This window comes from Mauremys reevesii, linkage group 3 (assembly GCF_016161935.1).
Source record: "Mauremys reevesii isolate NIE-2019 linkage group 3, ASM1616193v1, whole genome shotgun sequence".
NCBI lineage: Eukaryota > Metazoa > Chordata > Testudines > Geoemydidae > Mauremys > Mauremys reevesii.
The window spans coordinates 58,768,255-58,782,893 of record NC_052625.1 but is presented as its reverse complement, the minus strand read 5'-3'; the positions used below and the strand labels follow the sequence as shown (position 1 = coordinate 58,782,893).

Here is a 14,639-nt window from a genome sequence, read left to right as displayed (position 1 = left end):
TTAGGTATCTCATTGTAAAATCTTAATAGACACAAGTCCTTAGTAGACACAAGTAGACTTATCTTAGTAGACACAAGGTAAATTAAGTGAAGTCATCTGCAGCTGAGTGTATAGTGTTGACCTCTCTTAGCTACTTTGTGATAAAAACTACACTAGGATTTTTCAGGGGGATACTTAATGTACATTAGCTATCCTGCTGGGGAACCCCTCCACCCCACACACGTATTTTGCTTTGAGGGACATAGCCTTAGCCTAACTTGAGTGAGAACAGCCATGCTCTGAAATAATACTTGAGCTGCACAGAGTGATTGGATTAGTTATCACAGAGTGGTCATGTCAGCAGCTGATGTTTTGTGTTAACTTGAGCTGTAGCCTATGCCCCCTGACAGGCCAGCCAGCTCAAGTTTAAAAACAGCAACACACTGAAGTTAAGGGATTTCGTGTGCGGATGGGACTCGAGTCAAGGGCAACACTCAGTTTATAACTCTAATTAACACTGCAGTGACAACAAGCCCATAGGCATGTGTTTGAGGCAGCTGGGTAGAAGCTTGTTCTGCTCCAGCCCATGCTGTACCTGTTCTGTGGATAAGCAGAGTAATATGATTTCCAAGGCTATTCTCAGTTTGGCATATTCACTGGTGCTAGCTTGACTTAGTACTTATTGATTCAGATTCAATACAGGACTGCATTTGTCTGAACCAATTCTCAAACTGTTCAGATCAATTTTTGTTTTGTGAATGGAAAGGTCTCAGGTCCTCAGATGTAACAAGACACTATGTTGATGAGGACTTTATAAGTACTAATTAGTATGTAGGAAAGACTGCTCATCTCTTTCTACTGCTGTAAACTAGTCTGTGCTTTTGTTCTTCCTTATTCAACAGAATTTAGCCTCCTGGAATCCCTCAAATCCTGAATGTCTCCTGCTTGTTGTGAAAGAGCTCGTCCAGCAGTATCATCAATTCCAATGCAGCCGATTACGGGAGAGCTCTCGCCTCATGTTTGAATACCAGACTTTACTTGAAGAACCCCAGTATGGAGAGAACATGGAAATTTATGCTGGCAAAAAAAACAACTGGGTAAGCTATTAAGAGCACTTCTGATAAGAGCACAATAAATTAATGCTTTTAGAGTTCCTTTCACTATAGTAATTCTAGACATTATCTTGTAAAATAGAGCTATTTGTGTGATGTGTGCACACGTACTGTGTGTTTAGAGTGGTGAAAAAAACCTGTTTGTCCCCAGCTCACGTTTGCACTCTCCACTCCCTCTTTTGTTCACTGCTTCTGTTCCATTGCCTCACTTGAATCTGATTTCCAGGTGAGCAACAGTCTTCAGAGCTGATGGCAGTGCATCTGGTTTACTGATGAACTGGTAATTTTTTTGTGAGAATCACATGTTCTGTCCCACTGAGGCTATGTCTGCACTAGAAGGCTTTTGCTGACGTAGTTATTTCAGTTAGGGTATGATGGAATGTGATTTTAGTGACATAGCTGGGCCGTCAAAAGCCCCTACCATAGACACAGTTACACTGGCAACAGTGCAATTTTGTCAATATAGCTCTGGCCCCACTAGCAGCACTTTGCCACTATAGCTGTACCAGCAAAGCCTACTAGTGTAGACATAGCCTGAATCTCATTGAAGTTTTCTAATTCCACACCTCCAGGGCCTGGATTTTAGTTTAATTATCTGAACTGCACTATCTGATGGCTGTAGATAGCACAGGGGTATTTGATTATATTATAGTTATAGGGCACTGTCAACCCCTTAACCCCTTTTTTTTACATGTTGTCTGACCACCCTCTTAACATTTACATGGTCTCATACCTCCACTGTGCTTTTGTAAGTCTCAGTACTGTATCTGGTCAAACCGCTCATTCAGGAAAAAAAATGCTGAAATTAAATGTAGGGAAATCCTTTCACAATTGTTGTTTGGAAAGCATGCTCTAGAAAATTAGCTCTCTGTACCTACAAACACTGCCTAAATATTTTATGTTGAAATGTGAAAAGCTTCTTCATATTTTTAGTTTGCAGACTTGCATTCAAACTTTAAAATAGGTTTTGGTAGTACCAAAAGCTGTAGTTTTCATTGTAAAATACTTCCTATTATGAACCCCCTTTTTTTCTAGTATTTCTAACTTTTGGGCTCAGTCCAACACCCATTGACTTCATGAGAGTCTTCCCTCTGATTTCAGTGTCTGATGGTTTTTGAAGGATTTGTCTTTTGAGTTGAAACTGTCTTAGGGGAGGATCTATTAATGGAGATTCTCTATGTCCTAGTAAGGAGGAGAGGAGGGAAGATGATAAAATGCAGGTAGGATCTGATGAGGAACAGTCAAATGAAAAAAAGTCCCATTCAATTACATCATGTAATGGCAGACAGCTAAAAAATGACAAGTTTTAAAAGTGCTTATATACCAATGCTAGAAGTCTAAGTAATAAGATGGGTGAACTAGAGCGTCTCGTATTAAATGAGGATATTGATATAATAGGCATCACAGATACTTGGTGGAATGAGGTTAATCAATGGAACACAGTAATACCAGGGTACAAAATATATCGGAAGGACAGAACAGGTTGTGCTGGCGGGGGCGTGGCACTATATGTGAAGGAAAGCGTAGAAGCAAATGAAGTAAAAATCTTAAATGAACCAAACTGTACCATAGAATTCTATGGCTAGTAATTCCATGCTCTAGTAATAAGAATATAGCAGTAGGGATATATTACCAACCACCTAGATGGTGATAGTGACTGTGAAATGCTCAGGGAGATAAGAGAGGCTATAACAATAAAAAACTCAATAATAATGGGGGATTTCAACTATATTGACTGGGTACATGTCACCTTAGGATGGGATGCAGAGATAAGTTTCTTGACACCTTAAATGACTGCTTCTTGAGCAGTTAGTCCTGGAACCCACAAGAGGAAAGGTGTGACGGGTTAGATCACAGAACCCCCCTTGGGAGCTGCCACCCGATGTGCCAAGACTACTTCTGCCCCTGCTTTCCCTGACAGCTCAGGGCTCCAGCACCCTGTCTTGCTGAGCCAGACACTCCCATCTGCTCCAGCAAAGATCCAGGATCTGAATTACTTTCCCCAAAGCTGCAGGTTTACCTGAAAGCAGCTAACAGAAGTGTTCCTGTCTTTAACACTCAGATGCCCAACTCTCAATGGGGTCTAAACCCAAATAAATCCGTTTTACCCTTATAACGCTTATACAGGGTAAACTCATAATTTGTTCATTCTCTGTAACACTGATAGAGAGATATGCACAGCTGTTTGCCTCCCCAGGTATTAATACATATTCTGAGTTAAATCACTTTTTACTCATTAATTTATTAAATACAGAAAGTAGGATTTAAGTGGTTCCAAGTAGTAATAGACAGAACAAAGTAAGTCACCAAGTAAAATAAAATGCGCAAATCTGTGTGTAATCAAACCGAATACAGATAATCTCACCCTCAGAGATGTTTCAGTAAGTTTTTTTTCCCTCAGACTGGGCACAATTCTTTCCTCTGGTACAGCTCTTGTTCCAGCTCAGGTGGTAGCTAGGGGATTCTTCATGATGGCTCTTCCCGCTTTGTTCTGTTCCACCCCTCTATATATCTTTTGCATAAGGTGGGAATCTTTTGTCTCTCTCTGGGTTCCCACCCCCTCCTTCTCAATGGAAAGATACCAGGTTAAAGATGGATTCCAGTTCAGGTGACATGATCACATGTCACTGCAAGACTTCATTGCCCACTTGCTAGCACACATGTATACAGGAAGACTTTCAGGTAAAACACAGCCATCTGCAGTCAATTGTCCTGGTTAATGGGAGTCATCAACATTCCAAACCACCATTAATGGCTGACACTTTGCATAATTACAATAGGCCCTCAGAGTTATATTTCATATTTCTAGTTTCAGGTACAAGAGTGGTACATTTATACAAATAGGATGATAAAACTCAGTAGATTATAAGCTTTGTAGTGATATCTTACAAGAGACCTTTTGCATGAAGCATATTCCATTACATTATATTTACTCATTAGCATATTTTTATAAAATCATATAGACTGCAACGTCACAAGAGGCAATTCTTGATTTAGTCCTAAGTGGAGCACAGGATCTGGTCCAAGAGGTGCATATAGCTGGAGCACTTGGTAATAGTGACCATAATACAATTAAATTTAGCATCCCTGTGGCGGGGGAAACACCACAGCAGTCCAACACTGTAGCATTTAATTTCAGAAAGGTGAACTACACAAAAACGAGACGGTTAGTTAAACAGAAATTAAAAGGTACAAAAGTGAATCCCTGCAAACTGCATGGAAACTTTTTAAAGACACCATAATAGAGGCTCAACTTAAATGTATACCCCAAATTAGAAAACATAGTAAGAGAACCAAAAAGTGCCACCGTGGCTAAACAACAAAGTAAAGGAAGCAGAGAGAGGCAAAAAGGCATTCTTTAAAAATTGGAAGTTATATCCTATTGAGGAAAATAGAAAAGAGCATAAACTCTGGCAAATGAAATGTAAAAATATAAGTAGGAAGGCCAAAAAAGAATTTGAAGAACAGCTAGCCAAAGACTCAAAAAGTAACAGCAATTTTTTTCAAGTACATCAGAAGCAGGAAGCCTGCTAAACAACCAGTGGGGCCACTGGACAATTGAGATGCTAAAGGAGCACTCAAGGATGATAAGGCCATTGCAGAGAAACTAAGTGAATTCTTTGCATTGGTCTTCACAGCTGAGGATGTTAGGGAGATTCCCACAATTGAGCCATTATTTTTAGGTAACAAATCTGAGGCACTGTCCCAGATTAAGGTGTCATTAGAGGAGGTTTTGGAACAAATTGATGAGCTAAACTGTAATAAGTCACCAGGACCAGATGGTATTCACCAGAGTTCTGTAGGAACTCAAATGTTAAATTGAAGAACTACTAACTGTCATCTGTAACGTATCATGTAAATCAACTTCTGTAACAGATGACTAGAGGATAGCTAATGTGACGCCAATTTTTAAAAAGGGCTCCAGAGGTGATCCCGGCAATTACAGGCTGGTAAACTTGACTTCAGCACCGGGCAAACTAGTTGAAACTATAGTAAATAACAAAATTGTCAGACACATAGATGAACATAATTTGTTGGGGGAAGAGTCAACATGGTTTTTGTAAAGAGAAATCATGCCTCACCAATCTACTAGAATTCTTTGAGGGGGTCAACAAGCATGTGGACAAGGGGGATCCAATGAATATAGTGTGTTTAGATTTTCAGAAAGCCTTTGACAAGGATCCTCACCAAAGGCTCTTATCCAATGACAGCGTATTTTGCTTAAGAGGGAAGGTCCTCTCATGGATTGGTAACTGGTTAAAAAAAAGGGTAGGAATAAATGGTCAGTTTTCAGAATGGAGATCGGTAAACAGTGCTGGGCCCAGCCCTATTCAGTATATTCGTAAATGATCTGGAAAAAGGGGTAAACAGTGAGGTGGCAAAATTTGCAGGCGATACAAAATTGCTCAAGATAGTTAAGTCGCAGGCAGACTGTGAAGAGCTACAAAAGGCTCTCTTAAAACTGGGTGACTGGGCAACAAAATGGCAGATGAAATTCAATGTTGATAAATGAAAAGTAATGCATATTGGAAAACATAATCCTAACTATACATATAAAACAATGGGGTCTAAATTGGCTGTTACCGCTCAAGAAAGAGATTTTGGAGTTATTTGGATAGTTTTCTGAAAACATTCAATCAATGTGCAGTGCCAGTCAAAAAAGCAAACAGAATGTTGGGAATCATTAAGAAAGGGATAGATAATAAGACAGAAAATATCATATTGCTTCTATATAAATTCATGGTATGCCCACATCTTGAATACTGCATGCAGATGTGGTCGCCCCATCTCAAAAAAGATATATTGAAATTGGAAAAGGTTCAGAAAAGGGCAACAAAAATGATTAGCGGTATGGAACGACTGCCATATGAGGAGATATTAATAAGACTGGGACTTTTCAGCTTGGAAAAGAGATGACTAAGGGGAGTTATGATAGAAGTCTATAAAATCATGAGGGGTATAGAGAAAGTAAATAAGGAAGTGTTATTTACTCCTTCTCATAACACAAGAACTAGGGGTCACCAAACGAAATTATTAGGCAGCAGGTTTAAAACAAACAAAAGGAAGTATTTTTTTCACACAACGTACAGTCAACCTGTGAAACTCATTGCCTGAGGATGTTGTGAAGGCCAAGACTATAACAGGGTTCAAAAAAGACCTAGATACGTTCATGGAGGATATGTCCATCAATGGCTATTAGCCAGGATGGACAGGGATGGTGGCCCTAGCCTCTGTTTGCCAGAAGCTGGGAATGGGTGACAGGAGATGGATCACTTTGGTGATTATCTGTTCTATTCATTCCCTCTGGGGCACCTGGTATTGGCCACTGTCAGAAGACAGGATACTGGGCTAGGTGACTGACCCAGTATGACCGTTCTTACGTTCTAACTTTTTTTGGTCTCACTTTAAAACAAACAAACAAAAACTTGTTTAAATATATTTTGAAGCAAATCCCTTGAGCATTTTAAGATTTATGTGAGGGGGAAACATTAAATTTGTTAAACATTAAATAAATTATGGACACATTTATTATAACTCAGGTAAAGATATCTGAATTTTAAAATGTATTTGCTGCTAAAGAGAACATGTAGGAAAATGAAGACCTTACCTCAAGTAGCTTGCAGTGTAGATAGAAACCGTGTATATTTCAAACATAATGTGGGTCATACAGATAAGAAATACATAGAACACAGATGAGTTTTGAAAAACTCTCTTACAATGTTGTTAACTATGCACAAATCCCAGCACAAGCAGGTAGGCTTAAGTTGTCAGGCCCTTATACATTTATTGTGGAAAGGCCTTTTGGAAGAAATTACCAGTAGTTTTAAGGAGTGCTTTGAGTGTGGCAAAGGTCACTAGGAGACTTGGGATGGGAAAAGTGTTTCTCAGTAAGAAGTGCCTGCTATGCTAAATTTGGAGGGAAACTTTGAAGTTGAATTATAAAAATGCCCTATGGAATTATTTCGATAGAAATTTTACCAAGTGCATACTTTAATATGTTCTACAGAGAGAGCCTCAGTTCACCTCACACTCAGAGAGAGAGAGAGAGAGAGACACTCTCTCTCGCTCTCTCTCTCTCTCTGCGTGTATGGATACCCCTCCCTACATGGTGTTAAGATTGCTTGTAATTGTGTACATGGCTTTATCTGCACCTACCTGCAAAGACAAACACCACACACCCTTTCATTGAGTACATAATGTATACCTAGCCCCTGCATATACATGCACATTCTCATTTACACACATATATATTGTACTTGCATTCTGTAGTTTCGCATCTTTATTTTTTTTTCTTCTTCCTTTCTTTTTTCTGTTTCTGTCCACTTAAAATTTTTCAAACCCTATGGAAATCATATGCAAAGAACTCTGGTAGTGCAACATGAAAGTGGCACATAAATGTCAGGAAATGCTGAATTATCACCGAACATTCACTCAACCTTAAATTTGCCCCCATTGGTTATAGAAAAAGTATATGAGTAATTAGATACCAGATCTGTAATGCATATGCAGAAATAAGGCAGAGTTAAAATTGAACAAGCATTCACCTGCCTTTCCTTGGTATATCCTGATTTTTGTGTGCTTAATGTTAGATTAATTAAAGTATTTCTCCCCCCCCCCGGGTTATACAAAAAAAGACAAACCATCACTTTTTTGACATAATGCATGAAATATCCTTACTTTATGTCTCAGCGGGGTTAAAATCTTTAGGAAATCAGACCAATGTTTATTTCTTTCTAGAAGAATGAGCTTAGTCTTCTCATAGCCAGGTGGATAAGGCCTTATTTTAAGGAAGCGTATGAAACAGAAAGGAAATCCTTCCCATTTCCTTTGCATACACTTGATGCATAAAAAACAGCAGTGTTAGGGAGAGTTTGGCGACTTCTCAGTAGACAACAGTTGCAAAGCAGCCCTCTAGGTTTTACAATTTACATAATCCTGAAGATAAATCCTGAAGATTTATTATGGAAAACCCTCTTACCAGTTCTTTCTTCCACACTGATTTAAATGCTACTTCTGAACCAGCTACACTATTTTCAGCTCAAGTTCTCACATCTTAAGATCTCTCCAAGTTTGCTAAGAGTAGAACAAACCAGAAGATGTTGAGAATGAAAGAATCTCTTTCCCCTCCTGATTATGTACAACTCATTTGGCACATTCCAGTTACTGTCACAAACAAAGGCTTTATTTACAGAAATCAGTCTCAAAGTTCTCAGTACATTTGTTTACCTTTGGACAAATCCTGCACCATTGACGCCAATGGGAGTAAAATTGAGCCCTTTACAGGTAGGATCATTTCATTGCTGAGAAGGAAGGATGGTCATTTTCTGTCAACAGAAAAGGGCTGCTACCCAGATGTGTGCAGAGGTGGACTGCCCTAATGAGAGGAAATAGGAATCCCTCCTCAACTGTGAGAGAACCTCATTTTGCAGTTTGTTATCAAACAGCTCATGAGTTTTATGGCATCCTCCAAACTCAAACTATAGCTCTGGTACTTCTAGTTTGTCCTGGAACCCATATCATAGTCCAGTGTGAATTCTGATTTGAACAAAACTTCCTTTGCTCATTTCTAATTATTATTAGTTGACAGAGTGAAATTTTCAATATGGATGAATTATGGCAAAACTAATTTGTGGTCTAAAATGGTGGAAAGCTAAAATTTGGTTTCTAGACTACAATAACACCCAGTTTCCATAAATGTCTATTTAAAAGAAGTAATTTACATTGCCATACAGGTCCTGTAGCTCTCTTTATAAAATAAAACATTTATTAGTCTTTTTTTCCTCTCTTCCCTCCCCCCATTCAGAGAGACTATCCCACTTTGGAAATTAATGGCATGAAAAATTTTATTTAACAAGCAAGCACATACCTAAATGATGGGGCAAGAGGAAGACTCTATCCATGCTTTTCTCTTTTCCTCCACTAGTATAACTTAAAAATGTTCTAATATAGTTTTGTCAGAGAAAGATCTTGTACAGTTGGACGGGTAAATGCTCAAAGGATTTTTAGCCATATTTTAAATCCCTGGAAATAGAGTTGTATACAGTAGACACCTATTGAAAGAATAACCTTGTTACATCCCCTTTTTCTCTCAACAAGTCTCTTCAGTTGTAAAAAAGGACGTTTCATCTTATATGTGATTATTCAGTTGCAAGGAAAAAATATTCTTTTTATCTGATACCATAGTACTTTCACTGTATTTTGGGGGCTTTATTTTCACTGTAGCAGAAAGTGTTGATGAGATTGGCACGGCTGCAGTCCCTTTAGTTATTAGTGGTAATTATGCCAGGTTCTTCCCAGTAACATTCAGGCAGTCACTATATTAAATAAGTGTACCATCAAAATACATATAATGAATTTCCCATTTTTTAAAAATTAGAGATGTGTGCAATGCCAATTTCCGATGCATCTAAATGCTGTACTGGAACACACAAATAGCCAGATTTGCAAAAGTGGGGCCTGATTTTCAAAAAACATGCTCAGTTTCCACTATGGCACCTAAATAAAGGGGCAAAATTTTCTCATCATTCTCAGTGGGAGCTACTGAGTGCTGAGCATGTTTGAAAATCTGAGCAATATATTTAGGTTCCTAAGTGAGAACTGTTGGGTTCTAAACTCTTCAGAAAATCTAGCCCTAAAATTAGATTGTAAACTCTTCAGGATATTGACTGTCTACCTCTGTATTTGTACAGTATTAAGTACAGTAGGGCCCTCGTCTTGATTGGGATGTTTAAGTGACACCCGTATAGAGAGATTGTGTATTACATTGTATTCTGGATGCAATACAGATTAGTAATTCTTTTGCCTGTAATTTTTAAAGTAGAGTTCTTTAAAGATGTACCTATTTAGCAGTCAGGATGTAGTTTGTTGCAACATGTCATTGGTGACCTTTACATTCCCCCCTTATTATTGTAATTTGAGTTTTCATGAGGTGTTTACATTCATGGGAATAATTTATGCTACTAGATGTAATCCATTTGTTAAAACACTTAGGATGCGAGTTAACTTGTGGCTGCAGAAGCAATGACTTCAACAGTGATGAGTAAAGAGAAGACGTAGGGCCTGGTTTAATCTAATGTAGGTTCTTATATGGTGCCAGCCATTATGCTCTCTAAGGACCTTTTTACCATTGACTCAGTGGGAGCAATGCCCCTAGAGTCTTGGGGTACATTGTGAAAATTATTGTGAAAGCTGTAAATAAATGTTTTTTTCATTTTCAGCAATTACTATTGAAAGCTGTTGCACTCTTCCTCCCCCAGTTGCTAGAAGGTACTGCCTTGCTAAATATTTCAGTCTGAATAGGTTCAGCTTGTGACTCTGTCTGCTGTAGATAATAGACAGTGAGATCACTTTAGCTGTAGGTCTCATTATTTTTGTTCCTTTCTCCTCAGACTGGTGAATTCTCAGCTCGCTTCCTTTTGAAGTTACCTGTGGATTTCAGCAATATTCCCACATACCTTCTCAAGGTAAAATAAGTGACTGTATTGACGGTGCTCATTTTGTGTGAAAGTTTGGACTAGTGAGATGTTCCCAGTAATAATTCTATTTTGAATTTCAGAAATTTAGCTAAGAAGCTGAAAATCAGACCTTTCAAAATTTTTGGTTGGTGGGCTGGAAAAGTGTCAGTAGAGTTATTTTGTATTCCTGACTAAATTGTCCTTGCAAATGTGTAACAATGAAAGGAGTTTTCTTCCAAATGAAAAAAAAATCAGTTTTTTCACCCCAAAGTTTTACCCATCATGATGGGGAGGGAGGGGAGAATCCACCTGGATTAATTGACTAAGAAAACTAACACACTGATTTGATTAGATTCCATCTTAAAGACTATGCAGGAGCCTACGATTCACTAAGTCCATTTTATTATTGTGCTTATTCTGACTCTGCATCCTTTCTTCCTACTCACATAAAACTGCAGATAATTGTGGTATAATGATAATGTGGTATTATCACCAACATCAGAAAAGCAATGCAAGAATGAATTCAAATATAACCTTTAAATGTTACAGGTATCAGGATGGAATGGATGGTGATTTTTGCTTAATAAGCAAAGGTTTGCTGTAGATGTTTTTCGTCATCCCTGTTCTTTGTGGTTTAGGTGCCAACAAGCGGTGTGCTGTGTGCACATGTACTACATGCAAAAAATGAGCTTTCTCTGTAGAGTATTTAAATAAGAGCTTGAGGCATTGAAAATACAGGCACTACACCTCTACCCCGATATAACGTGGTCCTTGGGAGACAAAAAATCTCACCGTGTTATAGGTGAGACCGCGTTATATCAAACTTGCTTTGCCCTCCCCCTCCCTGTTCCTTGTTCCCTGACTGTCCCCTCCAGAGACCCCCATCCCTAATCACCCCCAGGATCCTGCCCCCTGCCAAACCCCCCATCCCCTGACTGCTCTGACCCCTATCCACCCCTCCCGGCTCCCTGACAGGCACTCACCAGCAGCGGCGGGAAGCGGAGCAGCCCGACCCCCAGTCTGTTCCACCCTGCCAGCTCCCAGCCACGGCGCTCCACTTCCCGCTGTCGGTGAGTGCGGAGAGGTTGGGGAAAGGACAACCCCCGTACTCACCTGTGGCAGGAAGCGGAGCGCTGCAGCTGGGAGCTGGCGGAGTGGAGCGGGCTGGGACCAGGTTGCTCCGCTTCTGCTGCTGCTGGTGAGTGCGGGGGGATCCCTTCCCCCAAGCGCCCCCTCCCCCAAGCGACACGGCTGGGGCCGGGGCGAGGGAAGTGGAGCGGGTTGCTCCCGGCCCCCCGCTAATCCTCTGGGCCACTCTGGGACTGCGGGCCCCCAAAAGAGCCCTCCTACAGCTCCTGCCCCCCACACCCTGAGGGGGGAGCCGCTGACCTCCCCTGAGATCCTCTGCCCCTTATCAAACCCCTCAGCCCCAGCCTGGCCCGACACCCTTAACACGCTGCTCAGAACAGCGTGTCAGAGCTTTACCCTGTTGTATGCGAACTCGCATTCTATCGGGTCGCATTATATCGGGGTAGAGGTGTATTTATGAGAGATTTTTATGTGATTAACTCAAGAAAATACATGCACTGTACTTTTCCTGAGTCAAGTGTGTGCTTCGTTAAACCTTTATCCTCAATTTACAGTCGACTAACTCTTTGTTATGCACCCTGGGTTATACAACCCAATCAGGGATGGTGTCTGGCACAATACAGCAGATCCCCTGGATCTAGCCTTATTACAAAAAATACATATAGTAAAACAAAATGAAGAACTCAGAAAATGAGCATGAAGTAGAGTTAATTTAGGTCTACAAATTACTTTTCTTTCCAGGACAGCAATATGTTTACCTCGGCACCCCTGTGGATACATGCATGCTTGTATCACTCAGTTGTCTCAGTTAGGTATCTATTTAAGATCATGTGAATATGTATCTAAGAATATTTATAAGCAGTTTATTAAAGCAGTTTGTTAAATACTGTTTTGGCATAAATATTATCTTTATTTTGGTAAGAGGATATTTTTCCCCTTTTGTGTTTTTTCTCCTTTTTCTCCAAAGTGTATATGATAAATATAACTTCATTGTATATGACACTTTCTATAAAGGAGAGAATTCAAAGAATTTTACAGAGTTTTATATATTATTGGTCTGAGAGGTCCCCTCCACTTCCAGAAATGAAGGGGACCCAGATCTGAAACTTCTGCTTTGGGTTGGGGACAGAACAGAAGGCCTTTGGACAGATGGATATGATTTCTGCAGATTTCTAGTGATCCATGGGATTGGGGGAACAAAATGCTGGCCAGTTCTGTGAGGTAGAAGGAGGGAGAAAACCTACAAACTCTGAGACTTTCCCAAGTAGAGGTCAATTTATGTAATTAGAATTAAATAGTAGCAGAAGAGGACAGAGAAATTAAGAGGTATAGTGAAGGTCCCCCAAAATGTAGTTTTCCTATAGTAAATTTACACTAGAACTGTGAAATATGCTGTTCCGTAAATAGTTCTGTGGTGCTTCAGTAAATTTACTGTGTGGCAGGATTGCACTTCTTGGTGACCTTATAAGCAACATTAGCAGTTGCTTTCAAATTTCATTTGAAAACAAGAGAGTGGAGTGCACATAAAGTAGAGTAATAGAAGAATGCTATTTCAGATATAAGAATTTGCAGAAAAGAAGGCTCTTACACTTACAGTAGTATGTTATACAGTTTGAGAGAAGACTAATTATTAGATAAGTGGAGTAGAGACAGACAGGATCCATAAAAGTAGAGTTGAACAAGCCCAGAGAGGGTGTTAGAACGAGGAGAGAAGTTTTCCACTTGATCCTGAAATGAATGAGGAGCTTATGGAGATATTGGAGGAAAGGATGTTTTGGTGCTAGTACTAAGGAAATGCTTATTATTCACTTGAAAAACAACAAAAATGTAGGACTAGAAGGGACCTTGATAGGGCATCTAGTCCAGTCCCCTGCACTGAGGCAGGACTAAGTATTTTCTAGACCATCCCTGACAGCTGTTTGTCCAACCTGTTCTTAAAAACCTCCAATAGTGGAGATTCCACCACTTCCCTAGGTAATTTGTTCCAGTTCTTAACTACCATTACAATTAGGAAGTTTTTTCCTAGTATCTAACTTAAATCTCTCTTGCTGCAATTTAAACCCATTACTTCTTGTCCTGTCTTCAGTGGATAAGGAGAACAATTTATCACCCTCCTCTTTATAACAGTCTTTTACGTGCTTGACTGTTATCATGTCCCCCCTCAGTGTTCTCGTCTCCAGACTAAACAAACCCAATTTTTTCAATCTTTCCTCCTAGGTCATGTTTTCTAGACCTTTAATCCTCTGGAATTTCTGCAATGTTTTCCACATCTTTCCTGGAGTGTGGAGCCCATCATTGATGCTTTGCAAGAACAATGTGTTTTACATTCAGTACCACATTCATCATTACTTTGGCAGTTTTTAGAAAGTGCATTGTTAATTCAATTAGCCCAGTCATCTCCAAAGGGTTGTGAGTTCATTTATGTTCATTGTGTCCACATACTCTAGACTTCCTCTGTTGGGGTATGTCTACATTACGGGATTATTCCGATTTTACAGAAACCGATTTTAGGAAACATTATATAAAGTCGAATGCACGTGGCCACACTAAGCACATTAATTCGGCGGTGTGCGTCCATGTACTGAGGGTAGCGTCGATTTCTGGAGCGTTGCAATGTGGATAGCTATCTCATAGCTATCCCATAGTTCCCAGTCTTCCCCACCCATTGGAATTCTGGGTTGAGATCCCAGTGCCTGATGGGGCAAAAAAGCATTGTTGCTGGTGGTTCTGGGTACATCCTCCCCCTCCCTCCGTGAAAGCAACGGCAGACAACTGTTTTGCGCCTTTTTTTCTGGGTAAACTGTGCAGACGCCATACCACAGCAAGCATGGAGCCCGCTCAGCTCAAGACAGAAGTCATGGACATTGTAAACACCTCGCACATTCTTGTGCAGTTTATGCTGAACCAGGACCTGAAAAACCAGGCGAGGAGGAGGCGGCTACGGCAGTGCGGCAACGAGAGTGACATTGACATGGACACAGAATTCTCTCAAACTGTGGGCTCC

The 14,639-nt window shown here is 40.0% G+C and overlaps 1 protein-coding gene across 5 annotated transcripts in view; it reads left to right on the top strand.

Moving 5' to 3' along the window:
• BABAM2 (BRISC and BRCA1 A complex member 2) overlaps positions 1–14,639 on the top strand; it is a 425,434-nt gene that overhangs the window by 203,198 nt on the left and 207,597 nt on the right. For all 5 annotated transcript variants that reach the window (XM_039530877.1, XM_039530879.1, XM_039530878.1 and 2 more), the window contains 2 exons: positions 882–1,076; positions 10,481–10,555. In XM_039530877.1, coding sequence (XP_039386811.1) covers positions 882–1,076; positions 10,481–10,555 — 270 coding nt within the window. The remainder of the gene's footprint in view (positions 1–881; positions 1,077–10,480; positions 10,556–14,639) is intronic.